The following is a 20,841-nucleotide window of genomic DNA, read 5'->3' as shown; positions in this document are numbered from 1 at the left end:
ATTGCCCTCAATCTTGCCAGGAATAGCTGCTTTTTCCACTTGCATGACATGCCCCAAATATATGAGTTTTTGCCTGCTTAAGTATTGCTTTAAGAGAATGGTTAGCTTTTATCTAGCCCGAACTATTGATTGGTTGTTCTTGTACTTCCTCATAATGTTCTTAGGAACCATCTCCAAATCTATTATTTGAAGGTGTTTATCTGCTTTTCTCATGCTCTTTTTCAGTGGTCAGCTTTCATAGTTTCATATTTCTTCTGTTATCCATAATCATATTTGTTCATCAATTCTGATATTTACAGTCTTACAGATGTCCTTATCCTTCATGTGACTAAGTTTTCATTACCTTCTTCTGATGGTAATGATCTCCTGGCTACTTCTTACCCCTTTTTCCATCTTTATCTACTTTTGAGCTTGAGAAAATAAAACTTAACTGCACTTTCACTTCTTTGCTGCCAACTGTGATTTCCCTAACTCATGCCAGTGCTGGCTAACCTGATTTTTGTTTTAATTTAAGAATTTAAGGATTCTTAATTTAAGAATCCCAGATTTCTACGCTTTATTTTTAATTTCACAGCATGTAATTCTAAATTTACTTAAGATTAGAGTGGAGCCTAGTGGCTATGCTTGTTGTTTTAGAGTACAAGGAACTGTTTTTTGCATTTTGGTTTTTATTATTTCTTTTGCATTTTTATTGCTGTTGGTGTAAGCTGTCCAGAGTTATGACACATAAGCTGGGCAGTCAGATAAATCAAATAACTAAATTAATACTTCCTTTTCAGCTAAGTAGATGGTGTTGTCCACATATCACAAACTATTAATTTTTAGATCTTCATTCCAGCTGTCCTATCCTTCAATCCTGCCATTCTTATATTTGCTGAACAAATTAAATAAGTATGGGGACTATCTGTTTCTCTTTCTCACTCCTTTCCCAATTCTGAAACATTTTTTTCAAACTCAATTCTTAACAATAATTCCTTATTTATTATAAAGATTCTCTCACATGAATAGCACTTCAGCCATTATATGTCTTGTTTATTTGTGCACTAGCATGTTATTGAAGGCGTCCAGAAGCAGATTTTAGAAGAATATTCTATAAACTGCCACTGACCATTTTTCCTTCACAGAAAAATAATCATTAAAAGCATCTGAGTTTTGCATTTTGCATTCACATCCTACCACTCCCCATTGGCTTGATCTCTTATGATTTAATCATTTGTTAGATTTAAAAATCCTTCACCAGAATACCAAGTTCATCTTGCACAGTCCTAACAGATCAAACAAAACTATAAACTAATTTCAGCTTTTGGCTTTGGTCCAAAGAAGGGTTGAGTTGAACTTGAACAAACCGGAAGGTACTTGGGGGAGATCTCTGAGCTAAATTTCTAATTTCTATACAGTTTTTCAGTGGCGTCTCAGAGTGGGGAATAATAACACCAAGAGAACCAGAAAGGAAACAGAACAGCAAACGGACAAGAGGATGTGAAACCTGGGAAAAGTTGAAAATAGCAGAAATAAATTGTCATCAGATTTGTTTTTTTCCCCCAGAGGAAGGAATTACAATATAAAAAAAGAGTTTTCCCGGTTGAAGTACGAGCTAACGCGAGGATCCATGCTCCTTTTCCCACCCGAGGGATCCTTCCTTTTCTTCCTGCCGCAAATTGCGGTCCTTATCGGTGGGATTCCTTAGGGGCCAGACTCCCTGCAGCTAGCCAGGTCTGGGGCCAGTGGCCGCGATTAGATAAAAGAATCCGATCGCTTTTCGAAGCAGCGGCTGATCGTCTCAGCAACAAACGGAGCGCGGCGAAACTTTCCCCCAAAGCTCGGATGTGGGTGAGAGAAGCACTCCTGTGGAAGCCACGTGCTCTTTTGGCCGGCGGCGTTCTCCGCAAGCGCACGAGGGAGCCACTTCTCAGAGAACCGCCTCCCGCAAACGCTGATTGGAGGATCTGGGTCTGATTAGAGGGTCTGGGCCTGTTACTAGCAAATCGGCGCCCTCGGGGCATCTCTGACTGCCCTTCTCGCCTGGAAGTCGGAAATGCTGCACTTGCGTGTTTAAAACGACCTGTGGGGCTTCACGTCAATGGAGGCTGGATCGGATCCGTTTTACGTGCTTTTCCAGTGTAAACCCGTTGGGTAAGGACACCGGGACGTGCCCCACAGGCGCAATATTGCTGCTGCTGTTCTGCACTTATATCCGGAAGTAAGCTGCTCCCAGCAATCATTTCACTAGCGGCGCTTTTTCTTTGTTGAGAGCTGCAGCTTATTATTGTTTTATTTATTATATTTGTTTGCCTCCCATCTCGCTCCGAAACGACTTTGGGCGGCTCGCAATATTAAAAGCAAACCGTAAAAGATAAGCATTTCTAAAAAAAACAATAAAAATAGAATTGCAATCCAATTTACACGCGCTTCGGAATGTGGCTTCCTGTGTTGGAAGTAATCTCTTGCCTTGAAATCAGTGCCCCCCACCCCCCATGCCTTCAGTAAAAACTTCTCTCTGAAGCTAGGTGATCCAGTACATTGTACTGAGTACAATGTTTATCCAGTTAATACCAAAGTAGACAATCTTTGTTAGGCCACCCCAATTGTAGTCGGGGCTAATATAATCTATCTGATGTTGATGCTCATGATGCAAATACGGATACTGTAGTGATAACACTGATAGGTTGTCCCTCGTTTTCTCATTCTCTTTAGGTGAAGGATCCTCTCACCCTCACTTAAGTTTCTCCGAGGATGTAAATCTAAATGAACCAGAGAGGCTTCCTAGCTATCTATCTGGCAGTCTGGAGAAAAGTAAGTGTACTATGCTCCTTAAACCAAATTAAATCATTTATTTGTTAAAAGTCATTTGGAGAGAAAGTAGGAGAGAAAGTTAGCACTTTCAGAAAAAAGTTACTTTTCGGAAAAGAAGGTCCTCTTCAGGAAGCTCTCTCTTTCAGACTCCCTATCTATGCTAGTAATCAAGAAATCCAAAGTAAATCCAAATGCGTCACAGCAGGTGGTGATATACATTTTTCATTGCAGACATTAAATCTCTAGGGAGACCTTCAGGATCTGGGACATCAAAAAAAAATCATCCAAAAATATTTGGGCTGTTTGAGAAAGAAACTGCCTTCCTGATATGTTTGAGGAATTTAAGCAGAGACAGAACAGCCTCTCTGCTGATGCTAACAATGAAAATCTAACTTGAAGATTGGGTCTGAACATGGATCTGAACTAGAAGATCTGCAGAATCTTTCTCAGATCCACAATTGATTTATCATCATGGTCAAAAATAATTTAGTCCAAAGTAACTCTCTAAACAATTGAAAACCCATGAGGGTGTGAAGTGGGGAGTTGTGTTGGTTGGCACAATGCTTATACTTGTTAGGAGGAAGAAGAGGGAACTGTCTCCTTGGCCTAGTTATTTTTGGATTCTGGTGAATAGGCCGGGAAATGAAGGATAAGTGTGTCCTTATCCTTCATTCCAGAGGATGGTGGAGTGGAATTTAGTAGAGGAAAGTCCTATAATGCAAATCGTATTCTCTGGCAAGTAGATGGAAAACAAAAATGGGGAGAGCTAGAAAGGCACCTTTACAACTTTCTTACAGGATATTAATGGCTTTAGAGAGGAAGAATCTGAGACAGTTGTTCCTGATCAGCTATGGAGGCAAATTTCTTAACAAAGAAGGAGACAGAGGACTTGGCTATCTACCCACCAGAGACCAGAGCTGCAATTGAAATAAGTCACATAAAATGTGCCCCCTTCCAAAGTAAGCAGACATTAATGATTTGTGAAGTTGGGTGAATTCATTTAAAACACCAGGAAACAATCTTAAAGCATTTTTAAACTACAGTATAATTTTTTAAAAAAAAACACACACACACAATTTAATGGTTAGCATACCTAGATTTAATAAAGACTCTCTGGGAATGTTATTGGCATTTTTCCTTTGAGGCTTTTCTCTGTCTCAAACATCAAGAAATCGAATGTTTGAAGAAAAGAAAGCCAGGCGGGACTATTTGGAGACAGTCAAAATCCACTTTGGCTCTTCTCCAGATCATGCTGCTTTTGAAGCCCCATGGGGTTCCAGATCCAGACCAAGAAAATGCCCTTTTGTGTGCCCACATATGCAAATAGCCCCTTCTCAAACCTTGGTCAAATCATCAACAGCGGCTGTATGAATTTCTAAGAAAAGAATACAATTGTGTGTGTGTGTGTGTGAGGTTATGTATTTGTGACATAGTAGCAAAAGAAAATGTATTTCTCCATATATGTCTTTATATATGATTCTACACAGAGAAATGTGCACATTCCTTAATTGTTGAAAAATAACTCCCTTTTAAATTATCCTTACAGACACTCAAGTTAAAATCAGTTTATTTATGTTCTCAACTACTTTGAAAATTGCAGTGGTCCTTTCTGTGCATAGGGGAAATGTGTGTGTGTGTAGGAATTTTTGCATACAATCATAAAAGAGTTAAGGGAAACCCCATTGTGATGTTCAGCTTTGAGTGACTGCAACTGTTTGGTAAAATGCAGACCCGTTTTTTGGTCAAAAGAGCATAATTGGGGTGTCAATTCTATTAATCTGAATAACTCTTACAACTTCTGAGCAAATAAGACACAAGAAATAGTTAAAGCCGTTATGACCACAGAGTTCAATCCAGGTAAAATGGAGATTCACATCTAAAACCCCACACATCTTAAAACCACACCTTAATAGCATATTGGGTCCTATATAATTCAGTGACATTTATTAGCAAAACAACAACGTATATCCATTAAGGCATATATAAGCATGGAGCTAACTTCTAAGAAAATGTGCAAACAATTATTTTGCTAATGAGGAAATATTTCCATGTAAGCCATGTGCACTGATACAAAAAGTAATTTTAACTTGGTATGAATTTATAGGACAATCTAATTCATTCTGTATACTGTTAAGGGACAATCTGCAACCATTTACTTGATTTTGCACAAAACTTTGAAAAAAACAGTCCAGCCAGAATGTAAATATTAATAATTACAAGAGGTTGCAGTAACAAGTTTTTTTTTTTATTCTTCACATTCCAACTGAAATTGTGGAAATGACAATAATGCTTTCAGCAACAGCAAATAATAAACTATTTAGCCCTGGGTGCTTTGATCTAGGATGATTCTAGTAAAGAATACCTTTTGGAGAAAATTAGATAGTTAGAAATAAAATTTGACTTGTGGAATTCTCTTGGCTGATTCCAAATTCAATTTTAAAGACATTGCAAAGAATTTCTTCTATGGCTAATTTTGGAAGGAAAAGGAGAGAAAAAAAAAATAACAGAACGACTGATAGCAAAGAGCCTCTGTATGAAAGCTGGGTTTAAAAAGTACCTGCTGACGATTTTAAAACTACGGAAAGATCAAGGATTTCAAGAAGAGGCACCCAGCAAGACCAATGTGCACATAGTGAATACCAGGCTGGTTCGAGGCTGTAGCAAAATGCCCAGGATCTTCACGGATGATAAGGCTCCATGGTGCCAGGCATGGAGAGAAATCAGAAATGCCTTCTTCATTGACCACATTAGGATGTCATGAGATAGGTGAAAGTTGTTGGTGCAGACTTAAAATGCAGTGAAAGTGAAAGGTTTCAAATTCCCGGAAGAAAAGTAAACAGCTCACACAACCTGGAGCCCACTTACTCCAAAGCATACCTTAGAAGTACCACCTTTCGGGTGATTCGGTCTGTTCTGACTCGCCCGCCCGAGAGCAGGCGATCAACCAAGCGGTCAAACGAAGGGAATTAGAGATGAGGGTGAAAGATTGCAGAGGAAAACAGCAGGTCTGGTGCATATCTGTTTTCCTCACCTTCTAAATTCCATATATTTATTTATTTGCATACAATAATTCCCTTTCAAATGCGCCATGGGGGGGGGGAAATGCATTAACATCCCGCTCCTTTACCAAAACGCAGCACAAAGCCCGCCTTTTCTGCAGCACATTTTACATGTTCAGTCGAGTTTGTTTCAAGATTTGAGGACCTCGCAGCTTTAGTCAGACGCTAGGTTTTGTTTAAGTACCCTTTTCCAAAGACCAAGATGATCTACTCTCATAAGAAACCACCGCATTCTGGGTAGGAACGTTCCAGGAAAGTTTTACGCGAGAGAGGGAATGTGAATCGGACCAAGCGTTACAATTTGAGTTATTTCAGAGTAAACAGATGCCTTACCCTTGTGGCAAGCTCACCGTATTGTTTTGTTTGTTTGTTTGTTTGTTTTATTTTTGGAAACCTGAGCCTTGGAAACGAACATGTTTGCAAAAAAATAATAATCCGGCCGCTCCTTAAAACGCGACGCGGCGATTTCTTTTTGCAGCAAAAAAAAAAAAAAAAAAAGTCTCTGAAGTAGGAGACGTTCCTGGGATCCCGGCGGGGGATTTTTCACTAGGATCGCCAAGAGAGACAAAATCCCATTTAAAAAAAAACAAAAAAAACAAAAACCCAGCAGCCACAATAACAGAACTGTTGCCGGCTCCTAATTAGACTTCTAGAATGAAAAAATAATTTGGGAGGTGGGGGTGGGGGGTGGACAGGAAATGGATTGATATTGTCTCCGTAACCCAGTCCTTGCCCGGGTTCGAGCCCTTGAAATTTTTCATCTTAATTTAACGCACCGATCGCGGAACTCCACGATCCCAGAAGCTGCGCGCCCTTGAGCTAAGCCCGGGCGAGATTCTAGCGGCTAGCCGAGAACTCCCGGAGCAAGCCGCCGCCACCGATGCTTGGGGGGGGGGGCTGAGGTCCGGCCCTCTCCCATTGCTCACTCTGGCCGGTCGCTTTGCGGAGCTCGCGTGGCTCAGACGGGAGCGGGACAGGGACTGAAATGCAGCTCCGCGTCGCCTCCTTTCCCTCCCCCCCCCCCCGAGGGACGGCTAGTCCCAGTTTCTCGGCGCCAGGCTCGCCGCCACTGGTCCCCCCCCCCCGACCTCCAAGGCGTCTCCCATCTTCTGCTCTGTCCGTCTCTCCCTGGGCAGGAGGGCCCCCGTATCGGTCCCTGCCCCAGGGGCTTTTCCGGGGGGGGGGGGCGGAATAAGTTGGCGAGGGAGGACGAGTCTTCGAGAGCCCCGAGGAGAAGAGAAAGCTGAGTGAAAGGGGGTAGATATACCGGCTAGAGGAAGGCGAATGAAAAAAAATCCTAAGAAGGAACAGGCCCGATCTTGCCCAGTAGGATGCTTCTCGGGGGGGGGGGGTGAACGGCGGCTAGGCCACGTCCAGAGGCGCTCCGCTTTTCCACGGCCTCGCTGGGAATCGGCGTGCTGAATCTTGGCGTCGAAAATGGGCGAGGTGGAGACTCCAACAGACTTGATGTTTTGTTTTTTTTAGGCGTCTATATCCCAGGCGAATTCACCCTTGTGGAACTCACCGCCACAAGGTTCGGCGGCAGCGCACGAGTTTGGGGCGGGGAGGGGGGGGGAGAGGATTGGAATACAGATGGTGTGTAGTGGCCCCTAAAGTTAAGCCGGCGCCACTTTCCTTCTCCGAATCACATTTGGCAGAGGAAATGCAGACTACGGGACTGGGGTGGGGTTGGGGGTTGGGGGGGGGGAAGGGACGTTTCCCGACACCATTCGGACGGCATTCCAAGCAGCCGGGCACGGGGGTCGAGGGCCAGGACTGCGCAGGGCGATCCTTCCGCTCTCCCCACGTCCTTTCGGGTCGCTCTGCCCAAAGCAACGGCGAAAAGGGCCACTGGCAGAAACAGCCCCTGGGGCGGGCGGGGGGGGGCCTTTGGAGCCGCAGTCACGAAGTCTTGCGATCCCGCCGTGGGGGGAACCCACCTGCCCCTCCCAGACAGGAACGTGCCGAGGTGGAGGGGGGAGGAGGCGAGAGTGGAACTGAGAATTGGGTAGGCCAGCGGCGAAGGTGCGCCGCTTCGCTCGGCTGTCCCTGCGCTCCGAACCAGGAAAACGAATTTCACTGCGCTTCGCCTTCCTCGAAGCGACGTCTTCTGAGATCTAGCGGTGGCTTGGGGGGAGGGAATCACGGGGGAAACATAAGGGGGGGAGAAGGAAAATATCCCGAAGAGACAGCGCCAGGCGAGTCAATTGTGACTCCCAGGCTCAGGTTTTGAATATAATTGTTTATATATATATAGCATCTTATTAATGGGGAGCGCAAAGGAGAGCAGCGGGTAGGGCTGGCGGGGGACGGGGGGGGAGCAAAGCTTTGAAAACTGGGGTGGAGCTTGCTCGCCTATTTGGATACTCTCCAAAAGGTAAATGTCCTTATTGACTAGAAAAATTGCCCTGCGAATTGTATCCGGCTGCTCTTTTCCTGTCTCTTTGCTCAAGTGTTAAAAGGGTCGGGACTGAAGACGGGCTCCGAAGGTAGAAGAAGCTCCCAATCGCTATAGGAACCAGCCTCTCAGGAGATGGAAAGACATATTTCCAAATCCGAGGAGACTCGGGACACTTCCCCCCCCCCCCAAAGTCTGGGAAGAGAGGACCACCAGTCAAAACATTAAGGGTCTGACCTGTTTTTCTTCATCTCAGAACCCTACTTCCGACTAATCTTTTTGGCTTTCATTGTTAACTGTTCTGGGGTAGGATGTGTTTGAAATCATCTTTTCGGTGATCTATCAGCAGATTTGTATCTCTCTTTTTTCTAATGCCTGTGCTATTGGAATATTTTTCTCCAATCACAATCAACTGTAATCACATTGGATTACAGTTACCATGATCCTCAACCAGCGCACACTTCATTTTTTCCGGAGGACAAGCAAATGGAATAATAGTGATGGTGACCAAGCGCCACTGAAAGCAGAATGCAATGCAATGCAGTTTCCTCCAGAAATATTGGGTTGAGACCAGTCTTATTATTTTGACAATCCCAATGCCCTTCTGAGGACACCCCATTGTTAAAAGAGCTAGTAGGAGTGATGAATCAATGCATCTGGTGGGCTTCTGTAGTTGGAGAAGAGAGCTTTATCACTTCAAATGGAGATACAGCCATTGCATTCTGTTGGAAGCTGGTCCAGAAAACAGAATGCAATGGCTTTCTTAGTGCTCCAGCAGAAAAAAATAAAAACAAAAGTCCACCAGCCTAGAAAAATAAACTTGCTGCAGGCAAATGAAAGTTAGAGGTGGGTGGGGTGGGTGGACTGATTACAGATCCATTTAATCATTCTTTCATTCAAACTTGATTTCCCTCTCTCTCTCTCTCTCTCTCTCTCTCACACACACACACACACACACTCACTCACACACACTCTTTCTCTCATTCTCCTAGTCTGTTTTTAATAGAAAACTTCATCAGTGATTGGAGAAGGAGTATGGCTGATCCACAGAGAATTCTAAACAGTGACATTCAGGCACAGAAACTCCTTGCACAAGACAATTTCACTTACCTAGAAAACAAATTCAGATCTGCTATAAACCCACTTTATTTCAGTCCAGAATGCCAGGAATAAAGAGTGATTCAGGGAATCTTCCAAATTTCACATTAAAATATGTTCCAGTCTGGATTTTTCTACTGTAATGTCTGAACCCCCATTACAGGAAGTACCTTTTTGATTGTAATTAGATTTATTTCTGACTGCCGTGTACAGTATTATAGGTTTCTTTCTAGTCAGTTACGTCTTTGTAACAGGAATGATTCATATGGAGAAAATGCAGGCTGTAATAAGTATGTGCTCAGTCCGATTATAAGCAAAGTGCTTAGTGTGTTGTCTGAATGGTTTACCAATTTCACAGCCTGATTTTTCATTTCTAATAAAATTGACTAAAAGCGCTCCACTAAAATTACGTTGTCGGTGTTGGTTTGTTTTCAATGTTTATTCTCTACTCCATACAAGGCACCAGAATTATACAGAGCAAGAGCATTAATATTCGAATACTGCCTACCTTGTTGTCTGCCATTGCCCTTCATCAGGGCAGTTCCACGGAGAACTACTCAAAGTCCAGCTGAGCTTTTTCCCCATCCACAATAAGAAAATGGGCAGATAATTGCACCATAAATCTAATATTTGCAGGGTAACAAAGATTATCCCTTGAAGAAAAATGCTTGGGTCCCTAAAAACTTGCACATTAACATTTAAACCTTCCATTGCACTAATAAAAATAATCTCTTAACATAGCCATTGATTTTCTCTCCCTCTTTTCAGAGTGAACACGGTGGCTTTCACCTCATGTTTACAAACTTCTTCCAGTCCAAATTATAACCCCTCCTTCTTCCGAATGGCTGGAAGAGGAAAATTCCAGGCTCAGATTAGATTAGGAGTAATAAGAAATGCATTTTCCTCACCTAAAAGGTAAGGCAACAGAGTCCCATTGACAGTAAGGATAAAGCCTCAACCTGTACTGCATAACTTGGAAGAGTCACCTCGACCAAAGTACTGTACAGATCTGGTGGAAAGCTCTCCCACACAAAATCAAAATATTTTAAGAAGACAGAAATATGGAATATATACGGGCTACTAATTGGGGATATTTAAAATATCCCCCTCCCCTTGCGTTTATAAAATAGTGAAATTAGATTGTCTCTAAATACAACCATCTTTATCGGATGTAGACGTGGATTGATTTCGGGGATAACTGAGAGTTGAAAAAAAATAAACAAGTAGTCTACAGTATTAAATTCCTGCAGGTTAGAACAACCTTGTCTCGCCTTTTATTATTACTTCGTTGCAGTGGGTACTGGGGCAACTTATATCCCTCTTAGATTGTGATCACAGCCTACTTCTCTGGAAGAGACAGCCCAAGCCTCGATGGAGCCGGACTGTTGAAAAAAATGTCCTTACAAAAGAAGAGCAGCCTGCCTCGCGAGGAAAGCGCGCTTCGGTAGGAAGCAGCACGGCCGATGCCTCCGCTCTGCCGATCAGCTTTGGGTCGTCGAAGGGCCTTCCAGCCGAGAAGCAGAGGCGGTTTCTGGCCCCTTGATCAGGCTCAGCGCGGCCTTCGAGGAGTGGCAGGGAGCGGCGATGCTGGCGGTTCCACCGCGAAGAGAGCCGATAACGGGAGCGAGGGCAACGATCCCACCAAACCCTTAACGTCAGGCTGGGGACAAACGAGTTTCGGTCTCCAACACAGAGAGGAGGAGGCGGAGAAGCCTCTAACTACCCACTGGCGCTAAAGCCGGCCAGGCTGATTCTAGTATGGAGTCTCTGCCCGGAGGGGTCTCCGGAAGGCAAGAGTTTCGAAGGTGACTCCGAAGAATCTCGGAACTCGGATTTGCGCTTTGCGCCGCAGTCCGCACAGACCGGGAATGGGGGGGGGGGGTTGAAGAGGACACGGAACGCCTCGTTTGCAAAGATCCGGCGGATGGGCCAGGCCGGGAGTCCGGCTTCAGGCTGAGCACCTCGCCGCCGCCAGGACGCTTACGTGCGTCCGTGCGTCCGTGCGTGCGTGCGCGCGCCTATCCCCCCTCCCTTCCCCTCCCCTGCGTGACATCAAAAGCCCTCCGCTGTATAAAGGCCGAGCGGAGCGAAGGGACCGAGGAAGGCCGAGACGGCGAGCGAAGCGGCGCGGAGTGGCTAACCGGTCGGGGACTGGTGTGGAGGCGCCCAGGGGCCCGCCGTCCGCCCATGGCTTCGTAGCGCCAGGCACTCGCCATGAACGTGGTGGGGAGCTATCAGGGCCACCCGCACCCGCACCATCACCCGCACAGCGCTTTGCTCCACGAGCCGTTTCTCTTCGGGCCGCCCCCGCCGCCGCCGCCCCCTGCGCGATGTTTCTCGGCGGCTACGGCCGCGGCCGCGGCCGCCGCAGCGTCCGACCGACCCTTCGCGCAGGGCTGGCTGTTGAGTGCAGCGTCGGCCGAGCTGTCTCCGCCGCCTCAGCCGCCGCTGCCGCCGCCGGAACTGGTGTGTGCTGCGGCCGGGCTGACCTCCTCGGCTTCGCCCTCTTCGTCCTACGGCAGCAGCCCCTCGGAGCTGGGCGGGCGCCTGGCGGGGAGACGGCGGGCCGGCCCCGCGCCTGGAGCCCCGCGCAAGGAGCGGCGACGCACCGAGAGCCTGAACAGCGCCTTCGCCGAGCTGCGCGAGTGCATCCCCAACGTGCCGGCCGATACGAAGCTCTCCAAGATCAAGACGCTGCGCTTGGCTACCAGCTACATCGCTTACCTCATGGAGGTGCTCGCCAAGGACGGGCCGGCCGCCGAGGGCTTCAAGGCCGAGCTCAAGAAGGCCGAGCCCCGCGATGCCAAGAGGAAGCGCGAGCAGCCGGTGAGAATCCGGGGTTGTGGGCGGGATGGGGGAGGGGGGATGTTTGGTGCTCACGCGGAGCTTTGGAGGGGAGGGCGTTTTCTAGGATCGGCAGGCGCAGACTTTGGCCGGCACTCTGTATATGCTTAGATGAGCTCGTGTCCTTAATTGTAAGTCAGAACGTGGATACCTCATCTCACACGTCAAAACAGCGCATAAACAAGTCGCGGTTTGCCAAAAGCTCCGCAGGCATCCTCGCCTCAGCACTTGGGGTGTGTCCTCGGGTAGCGGGGAACTTGACACGTGTGCAGGAGCACCTCTGCATTCATTCCTTGATTTAAGAGGCCTCCCAAACTTCCAGATCTGATCCCCTGGGCTTGTTAGACAAAGCTAGAAAGTTTGCTTACTCTTTGAAAGAACTAAAATCTCAAGTAACACTTTGGCAGTGGAACGGCACTAGACATACATTGTTTTAAAACAACAACGTTAATATGTGGGTTTTTTTTAAAAAAAAAAAAGTGGGATCCCTTTTGTTATTTCCCATGTGATGCTTCTGAGATGGAAATGTCAGCATATGCTTCCTGCCCATCTTCAACTGGTTTGGCACCATCCACCTATAGATTCCCCAAAGATGCTTTTTCCGAAAAATTACTGGACTTTCTTGTTTTGTTTTGTTTTTCTCTTCTTCTTTCCTTTACAAATCTTTTGCTTTCAAAGAACTGAAAAAAGCTTCTTGGATGAAAAATGAAACATTTTCAAAGGAGAGAAAAAACCCCACACAGTCCAGTTGCCTTTTGGAAAAAGTACCTTTGGGACAACCATGATCTGGATGATTGAGAATCTCCATAGACAGCCAGAGGTTTCTATTGCAGTAGTGGTGGCTGTGTCTGAATAGTACTGGTGCTTAGATAATTGTTCACAAGCATGTTAATCCAAAATGCTTATTTGAGATGCATTGTGTTTTGCAAACCAAGCTTTTTTTTATTTAACAACATGAGAATTTTGTAAAGATACTTAGCACCCCACCATTCCTGTGCTGTAGTTTGAAAGTAAACACTATGAAATTTTAGTGGCCATCCAAATGATACTGTGGTCAATTTATATGAAATTTTTGCAAATGAGCAACTGTAGAGTTGCTTTATTATCCAATAATAAAAGATGTCAGATCCCTGGAGTTTCAGGAGAAGGGGCAGTCTGTGTCTTTGGAGGTGGTTGGTAGTATTGTTTGGTGATATGGGAACCAGCTACATAAATAAGGTAGTTATTTAATTGTGAGTACACATATATCAGGTTAACACAAAAGGAGACTGGGTTTGTCCAAAAAGCCAAACATTAAAAATTGACACTAATCTTAACATTTACTACATTTATCAAATACAACTGCTAGGTCTTTATTTGATCTGTTTTAAGTGGATTGGGTCAACACAGACCATACAAGGCATCTACAGTCCTATAAAACCAGAATAAAGCTCACTCTCTCACACATTTTTATTTTTGAAAGTTTTGAACATACAATAGAAAACCCAATGAACTAACTTCCAAGTGAATATACTTCAGCATTCTAATGATCTTGGAATGCTTTATTTTTTTAACGGAGGCCAATCCTGTGCCCCCTACTTACCTTTCATGTGGCATGAATAAAAAGAAAAGTTCTTCTTCAATTGAAGAATGCTGTAGCTGGGAGATATTCACTGAGTGAAAAGTCTGTAAGTGGGAAAGGAAAGCCAAAGGGACAGAAGGTCCATATATTTGGTTTAACATAGTTATTGAATTAATAATTTCCTACAGTATTTTGGATTATAAAATAGCTGGTGGATCTGGATTCCTGCAACATATTATCATATTAAAATAAGAAATTTGGGAATGCATTTTTTTCACCACATTTAAGTCTTTAGCTCTGATTAAGCTTTTGTTGTGTGAACAAGGCCACAGAGACTCTCTTCTCCAATTTCCTTTGTCTATGAAGGAATATTTCTGCAACCAGCAATATTTCTGTGGGCATTCAACAGGCAAAGATGCTCAGTTTCAGTCCTGGCAGGTTTTTGGTTTTGACTCTCAATCTGAAGACTTTGGTTTCCTTAAGATGCATACAAAAATTCCCGACCTCTTGATGGTTTCAAGTAACCTCCTTAGGCACCGAAGGCTCTGCAGCACCAGTCCCTTCAAGGGCCAAGACGGTTCTTCAGGTTCTTCAGCAGCGTTAAGCTACAGCTCCCACCTAGTGAAAAGGGTGGCTCAAGAATGTAGGGTTGTCAGGCCCTCTGGGTTAAACGTGGAGCAGTGGCAAGGAATATCTTCAAAGGAGAGACTGAAGGTCCCCTTGAGTCCTGCGTCATAGAAGTGATTCTGCAGTGGATGAATGCACTACCAGTGGATCTCATACTGCCAAATCAGCCCGGGCCATTAGTTTACTATTCAATATTCACTACGTTGTACAAAACTTGAAAATCTAGTTAAATCTAGATGAGCGTATTGCGCGAACCCCACTTCCGGCCCCAGTCCAGCATCCGCTTGCTCTGCAGTAAAATCCGCTCCGTGGGATCAGCCGGGAAGCCCCGGGCAGAGGGTTACGGGGACCCGGACTTCTTTTCCCTGTCCGCTACAAGTTCTCCGTCTCGCCTTACTTCATTAGATTTCGGGCTGCCCAAAACGCGACTGCCCCGGTCCCTCCGCCTCAGGTCTTTCCCCCTCGCTGCCCTTCGGGAAAGCCGAAGCGCTCCGGGTTTCGCGGCGGTCCGGCTAGAGCGGAGGGGCTGGTGCGCAGCCTTGGCTGGAACCGAGCGGCGCTTCCGTGCATGAATTCCCCTCGACGAGGAACCGGATCTTCCAAATTGCGGTAGCGGGACCAGGCTACTTTTTCTGCCCACACGGGGGGAGGGGGGGGCAAAGACGCCGCCTCCTTCCTCACGACCGGCGGTGGAGAGGCCGGAGCCGGTCCAGCCCTGGCCTTCCCGCGCGGAGCATCTGACATCCCCGCGCTCAAGCGAGGCAAAAGCGGGAGCCCTAGCCGGCAACTCCTGAGCCGCCAAGTCTTTTTGCCCAAAGGCACTTTTGGGCGAGATGACCTCTGCGAGGGGGTTGATAAGCGCCTGATCGCCGCCTGCCTGCGCGCCCGAAGTCTTCTCCCTTTTGGGGAAGGCGAGCATCACTTCCCACCCCCCCACCCCATGCGAGGTGACTTCTTTGGGTACGAATTCTGTTCAAAATTGCAGCCCCCGTAAACCCGTGGAGCCGGAGAGGGGACTGTGATGCCGATGTTTTAGAGAGGTGGAGAAACGGGACGGAAATGGAGGGGAAATGTCGAAGAGAACGGGGTGAGGTCCCCGAGAGGCTGCCACAAAGCGTCCCCTTTTCTCTTTCTCTCTTGGAAGCTCCAACTCCACACATTTTTTTTCAGGGCAGTGCTTTTTTCCCTTCACCCCAGGGCAGAAAACGGAGAGAGCTAGGATTTATGATCCAGCAGATTTGGCCAGTCAAAGCGTAGCCTTTGCTAGCCATTGCCTGCCATCCTGCGATGCAGAAACAGCCAGCGTACAAATGCACCTGGGCCGGAAATACTAGGGATTATATGCGGCTTCGGTTAGTCGGAAAGCTCCCAGCGTTGACCCCTGTTCTCCAGTAAGACGCCACAACACTCGGAAGGGAGGCGGCGTTGCTGTGTCGCTTGCTTGCTTGCTTGCGCGGAATTAAGTCGGGCTAGGCTCGGCCTGAGCCCACGCCGAATAAGACGGGTAAGAGAAGACTTAAAACTCCAAAGCTCCGGCTCCTTTGACAGCTGGCGAAATGTTTTTTTTTTTCTCCCGCGCTTTTCGTAAAGAAAGGACCCACTTTTACTGAGGGTGGGAAGGCAGATTGATGGATGGAGTCCGAAGCCGGAAAACTGTCAGATTTAACATGGGGGGGGGGGGAGGAGGAAATAAGATGTACTCCAATCCCTGAAGCTCTTTTGGCCAAATCTAGATTTTTGGGCCTTGATAATCATTTACCGTTTTTTGTACTTCTTAAGTCATTGTATCCTCTTCAACCTTTTTGCGTGGTTTCTTCTGCGCGGCCGAAACTCCCCGCTGAAGGACCCGTTTTAGTGCTTCAAAGGAGATTAAACGTTTCAAATTTCTTCCAAAGTTCCCTGCATGGATTTTTTTTTTTCTTTTTCGTTTTAAATGCTGCCCGGCTGGTATGTTTTTCTGGAAAATCTCTCTCCCCCCCCACACACACATATACATATACCACATTGCAATTTGCGACCAACATTTATATGATCACAAGAGTGGAGCCTTTCCAAGCAAAACAATAGTCGAAGCTCTCTGCGGATTTGATTTGATTTCTTTTTTTTCCCTCCGTTAAACAAAACAGACCCTGGTCCCGTGTTTTGCTAAACTGTGTTCTGCCCAGTGTCTACAGCTGTCTATGGCTCTGCCGGAATGGTGAAAATGCAGACATTGACCCCGGACATGAGAGGCAAGGATCCAACCTTTTCCTTTTACTACAACACGGCAGACTGAGGAGGATGAGATTCTAGTACAAGCATCAAGTTTGAAGATTTTGAAAGTCTGTGTTGCCTGTTGTTGAGATTGCACTAATCAAAGTTCATACAATTATGCAGAGACGCTCTTTCACCCCGTTTGTGTGTATATTATTTATATACGCTGTATATAGTACTATAGTGTTTTATGTACACACATACCGAAACTGTCAGTTGTCCATTAGGGGACCCCAAGGTCTGGATTCCAAATTGAGGTGAGAAGTATCTCCCCTCCCCCCCTTTTAAATGAACTATATTCAGTTTTGGGTCTCTTGTATTACCTTTGGAAAAAAGATAAGGGAGAAGAAAGGACTGAAAAGGCACGTTTCAAAATCCAGCAAATGAGTTGTTTAAAAATAAGCTTTTTCTTTTAAAAACTTAAACATATTCAACATTCTGCGTTTACATTTTCCAAGAGCCTGTATAAACTTTCTTATTTATTTATTCAGTGCTGTTGCCCAAACTTTTACTGAAACCGCCTTGGCAATTAGAGGCCCATAACGAACATAATTTAGTAGGGCCGGTTGCGTTTACCAAACAGGGCCTTCGATATTTATAAAAAGGCAGTTAATAAAGGCAAGGAATTTATTGCCTTCCGCTTGATAATCTAATACTCCAAAAGAGCGGGAGAAGGCTGGATTCTTATTTACAGCCTCTCGAAGGAAATTTGCAAACAGAGGCATCTGGTAACCAAAACGCAATCAGGCACCGCCTTGTCTTTGTGGGCTGCTAAGGTGCAACGGGCGAGGCTGCGGGGTTATGATTAAAGACGATTAGCCTCTGCGCGGAGTTAAGCCTGGACTTAAATGCCTTCCATTGCCTGGACTTAGTAAGACTTAGTAAGACGCATCGCTTTTTCTTGTATTCCATCCCTGCGACTCCCGCTCCTGATAATCATGGTGAAGTTTTCTTTTAAAATAACTGTGTTTTTTTCTTCCCTCTCTCTCCTCCCCCCCCCCCTTCACTTTTCTGCAGCAGCCCGTGGGATATTCTCATGCTTTAGGTCAAGGCGAAAAAAGGCTTAAGGGCAGGACTGGGTGGCCTCAGCAGGTCTGGGCGCTGGAACTGAATCAATGACCCTGTGGAGTTCCTGCTGCGACGAAGAAGAATCTGAACAACTGCGGTCGCGAACCGAAGCCGACGGGACGGCCCTGCGGGGCTCTTCGCATCTCGCCTTCTTCCTCGTTCCTGCCGCGCCAAAGAGCAGCCGTGCGGCTCTTCCCTTCATTTGCTTTCGAAACGTCGGAGGGCCTGTGCAATGTCGGAGCCGCGGTGAAGAATACTATAACCCTACAAGAGGAGAAGGAGGAGGGGGAGGCCGAAAACTAGCCTGCAACGCCTTGGCTGGACTCGGATCCGAACCCGTTCATACACACGTGCTTCACTGTCCGTGCAACTCTCTACTTTCTGGGAACCTCGTCGGAGAGCCAAGCGTTTGTGTCTTCCCCCTTCCCCTCCCTGTTTTAAATTTGTCGGTACCAGGGTGCGTCGTCCTCAGCGTGTTAACTCTTTCGGGGATTGGGGAACATCTGAATAGCGATTCGGGATGGCCCAAGCGCGAGAGCCGATCTCCCTCCTTTAAAACAAAGCAAAACAAAACAAGGAAACCTCACAGCCCTAAAAGAGTGGATGGAGGCGGAGGAGTGACTTTCCAACGACCTGCTTGGATTTCTTGGACGCCGCTGATTTCCGTGCTTGGAGAAGGCGAGGACTCCAATGAGCAACGGAAAAGCCGCCTGGGCAACCTATCCTCGGAAGGAAGGGAGAAGGGGGGGGCGCAACGCGGGACCGCCGTTCCTCGTCAAGCAACAGGGCTGCTCTTCGCCTGTCCCTGGATTTCGCCAAACAGCGATCCAAACAGCTCCCCCCACATTTCGTCACCGCGGCAACCTTCCCTCCCATCATCCCCTGCTGCCACTGGCCGCGCCGCTCGCTCATGATGAGGATCGCCCCTTTTCGCTTCGGCGGGCCCAGGTAGGGGAAGACTCTGGGCACCCGCGCCCGTTCCCGGCTCTCCTCGGCCCTTCCTGCAGCGCCAGCGCCTCGGCGCAGAAGGTTCTAGTCAGAGGCTCTCGGTTCTGAAGCCGATCCAGCTAAAACTGGCGCCGTCGCCCATCTGAGATTTGGATCTGGGCGTGGTGGCGGGAACGGCTCGGGGGTTCCCGCTTTTCTGAAGGAGGCGGGAAACGTGCCCGCTCGGCCACAGTTAAGCACTTTCTAACCTCCCATTGATTTCAGCAGAAGAGTTAAGCACATTACTATAATCCTCCCGTTGAAATCCATGGGGCATAACCATGCTTCCCTTTGGCTGGACTGTGCTTAGTGCTTTGAAAACATGTAAATAAGCAATACACCGAAGTCCTCCTTTCTCCCTCCCCGTTTTTTGCTCTCCCTCCCTCCCTCACCGCCCACTCTCATCCCCGTTGTTGTTTTTTATGTTGGATGTATTTAAACTACCTATGTGAGTGAATTTGATACATTGTACCGGGTTTTCTACCTCAAATCTGTATGACCACTTCCTAAGAGACAGGTTTGCCAAGTCAAGTATTTATGAGGATTTTAAAATATTAATAATAATAATAATAATAAAGAAAAGCTTTATGGAAAAAAAACAACACACCACCTCGCCTCTCTCCCTTCTCTCATGACTTGTTGTTGGGGTACAGAAAGGCAAGCCTCAGGTTAGGCCTGGCCTTAATTCCTAGGGTGTTTATTGGGGAACCAGGAAATCCCAATTATACAAGAAAGCTTGGTTAGTTTCAAGGAGCAGGGGAGGAAGCCATAAAGATGCCAAAGCCAAACTAACTTAAAGAAATGGGTTTGCAAAATTTGCGCAGGTTGTCAGCACAACTCCTTCTCTTCCTCCTCAGTGACTGATGCACCTATTTTTATGCTACTATAAACTATCTAGCAACGTGAGGCTGAGGTATTTCAAAGAAATAAATAGGATGTCAATTATATTTACACAGATATATACAGTACAGAACACAGATTTATTTGAAAGAAGCGTAATATTTAAAAAAATGCTTCATATTTATTGATTTTATTAAATGCCAGCTTGGTATCTTAAGCACATACAACAGTCCTATGGAGGAAAATGTTTATAGTTGCTTGATAGTTTGCAGACCTAGCGGTATTTTTTTGAAAGCCCTAGGCAGCAACCCTCTGCCCCCCCACCAGACAGACATCACACAGACCCTGATTCACAGCCTCCTTAAATGTTAGCACATAAAGAGGCTTTTGAGTTGTTCTCTTGCAGTTTTAACACAACCAACATTAAGTTAAGCATGGTTTAGTCTAAGCTATTTGACACACATTGAAGCAAATGCTTAAATGTATCTCAATGAAATGAAAAGAATTTAAAGTGATTTCAGTAGGAGAGATGTTTAGGATTTCTAGAGGAACCAATAGGTTAATATAGAGTTTGTCACATTAGATTACCCTTATGTAACAATGGGCAACTAGAATCCCATCAACTTGCCTGGACTATTAAAAATGACTGGTGCTAATAGACTCCTGATTTATTGACATCATAGACTGACTGACTCTCATGCAGTTAATTCAATCCTGTGTTTCTAGAAAAAACTAAATTAATTCATGCAACAACAACAGTTTTATATAATTGGTTCCATAACCTCAGTTGTTTTCTTCCCACCACCACAGTGCGTGGCACAAATGGTGGAAATTAGAATATACATCGATTATAATATAAAACTTTGCATTAAAGTTTTGCCAGGACCAAAGTTCAGGAACTTGAACATATTTTTAGTCTTGCAGCATCATGGCATTCTGTTACATTAATAATTTCTTAAAGGGTTTTTATTTTCTTCATTCTAAATCATCCTTTCCTAGCTCGGACCTACAGTATTGGGCTACTATTCCCCTCGTCCCCAGTCAGCATCTGCTTTCTTGTATTCTGCTCAGCCTCCTCAGGAAATCCATTGCAGCTGCTTGGTTGATTGGCAGCTCTTGTTCTGTGATCAAGAGTTAACATTACAGGCACTTGGAAATGCATCATCATATTTGCCACAAACTTTCAGGCACCAGACCTCAAACAATAGCAGTTGCCTCTAACTTTAGATACAGACATTTGATGCCACTCAAATGCTGACTACATGTGCATAACTGTTACATGTAATCTATTATCTATCATGGCTTTTCCCAGC

General features: G+C 45.9%; 1 protein-coding gene and 1 long non-coding RNA gene across 3 annotated transcripts; both read left to right on the top strand.

The window, feature by feature from the left end:
- Positions 1-2,030: 2,030 nt before the first annotated feature.
- LOC120304773 lies at positions 2,031-6,588 on the top strand. The gene is made up of 3 exons (XR_005555825.1): positions 2,031-2,133; positions 2,695-2,793; positions 3,591-6,588. It is a non-coding gene; the product is annotated as an uncharacterized LOC120304773 (long non-coding RNA).
- A 4,653-nt stretch (positions 6,589-11,241) lies between these two features.
- HAND1 (heart and neural crest derivatives expressed 1) lies at positions 11,242-19,542 on the top strand. 2 transcript variants are annotated; one of them, XM_039335722.1, is made up of 2 exons: positions 11,242-12,174; positions 17,654-19,542. In XM_039335722.1, the coding sequence occupies exons 1-2, from the start codon at positions 11,563-11,565 to the stop codon at positions 17,750-17,752; spliced, it is 711 nt and encodes a 236-aa protein (XP_039191656.1). In that variant the 5' UTR covers positions 11,242-11,562; the 3' UTR covers positions 17,753-19,542. The 2 variants fall into 2 exon arrangements, with proteins under 2 accessions (XP_039191656.1, XP_039191655.1); XM_039335721.1 differs by having other exon boundaries at positions 17,651-19,540.
- Positions 19,543-20,841: the final 1,299 nt, after the last annotated feature.

Source organism: Crotalus tigris, unplaced genomic scaffold, assembly GCF_016545835.1.
Source record: "Crotalus tigris isolate CLP2741 ecotype Arizona unplaced genomic scaffold, ASM1654583v1 scf7180000017658.5313226, whole genome shotgun sequence".
NCBI lineage: Eukaryota > Metazoa > Chordata > Lepidosauria > Squamata > Viperidae > Crotalus > Crotalus tigris.
Note: the sequence above shows the minus strand (reverse complement) of the source record. Positions and strands in the feature narration are given on the sequence as shown.

Coding starts and splice junctions, on each gene's coding strand:
- HAND1 (XM_039335721.1), top strand. CDS start 11,563: ATGAACGTGGTGGGGAGCTATCAGGGCCACCCGCACCCGCACCATCAC. Junction 12,175..17,650: donor AGAGGAAGCGCGAGCAGCCG/GTGAGAATCCGG, acceptor ACTTTTCTGCAG/CAGCCCGTGGGATATTCTCA.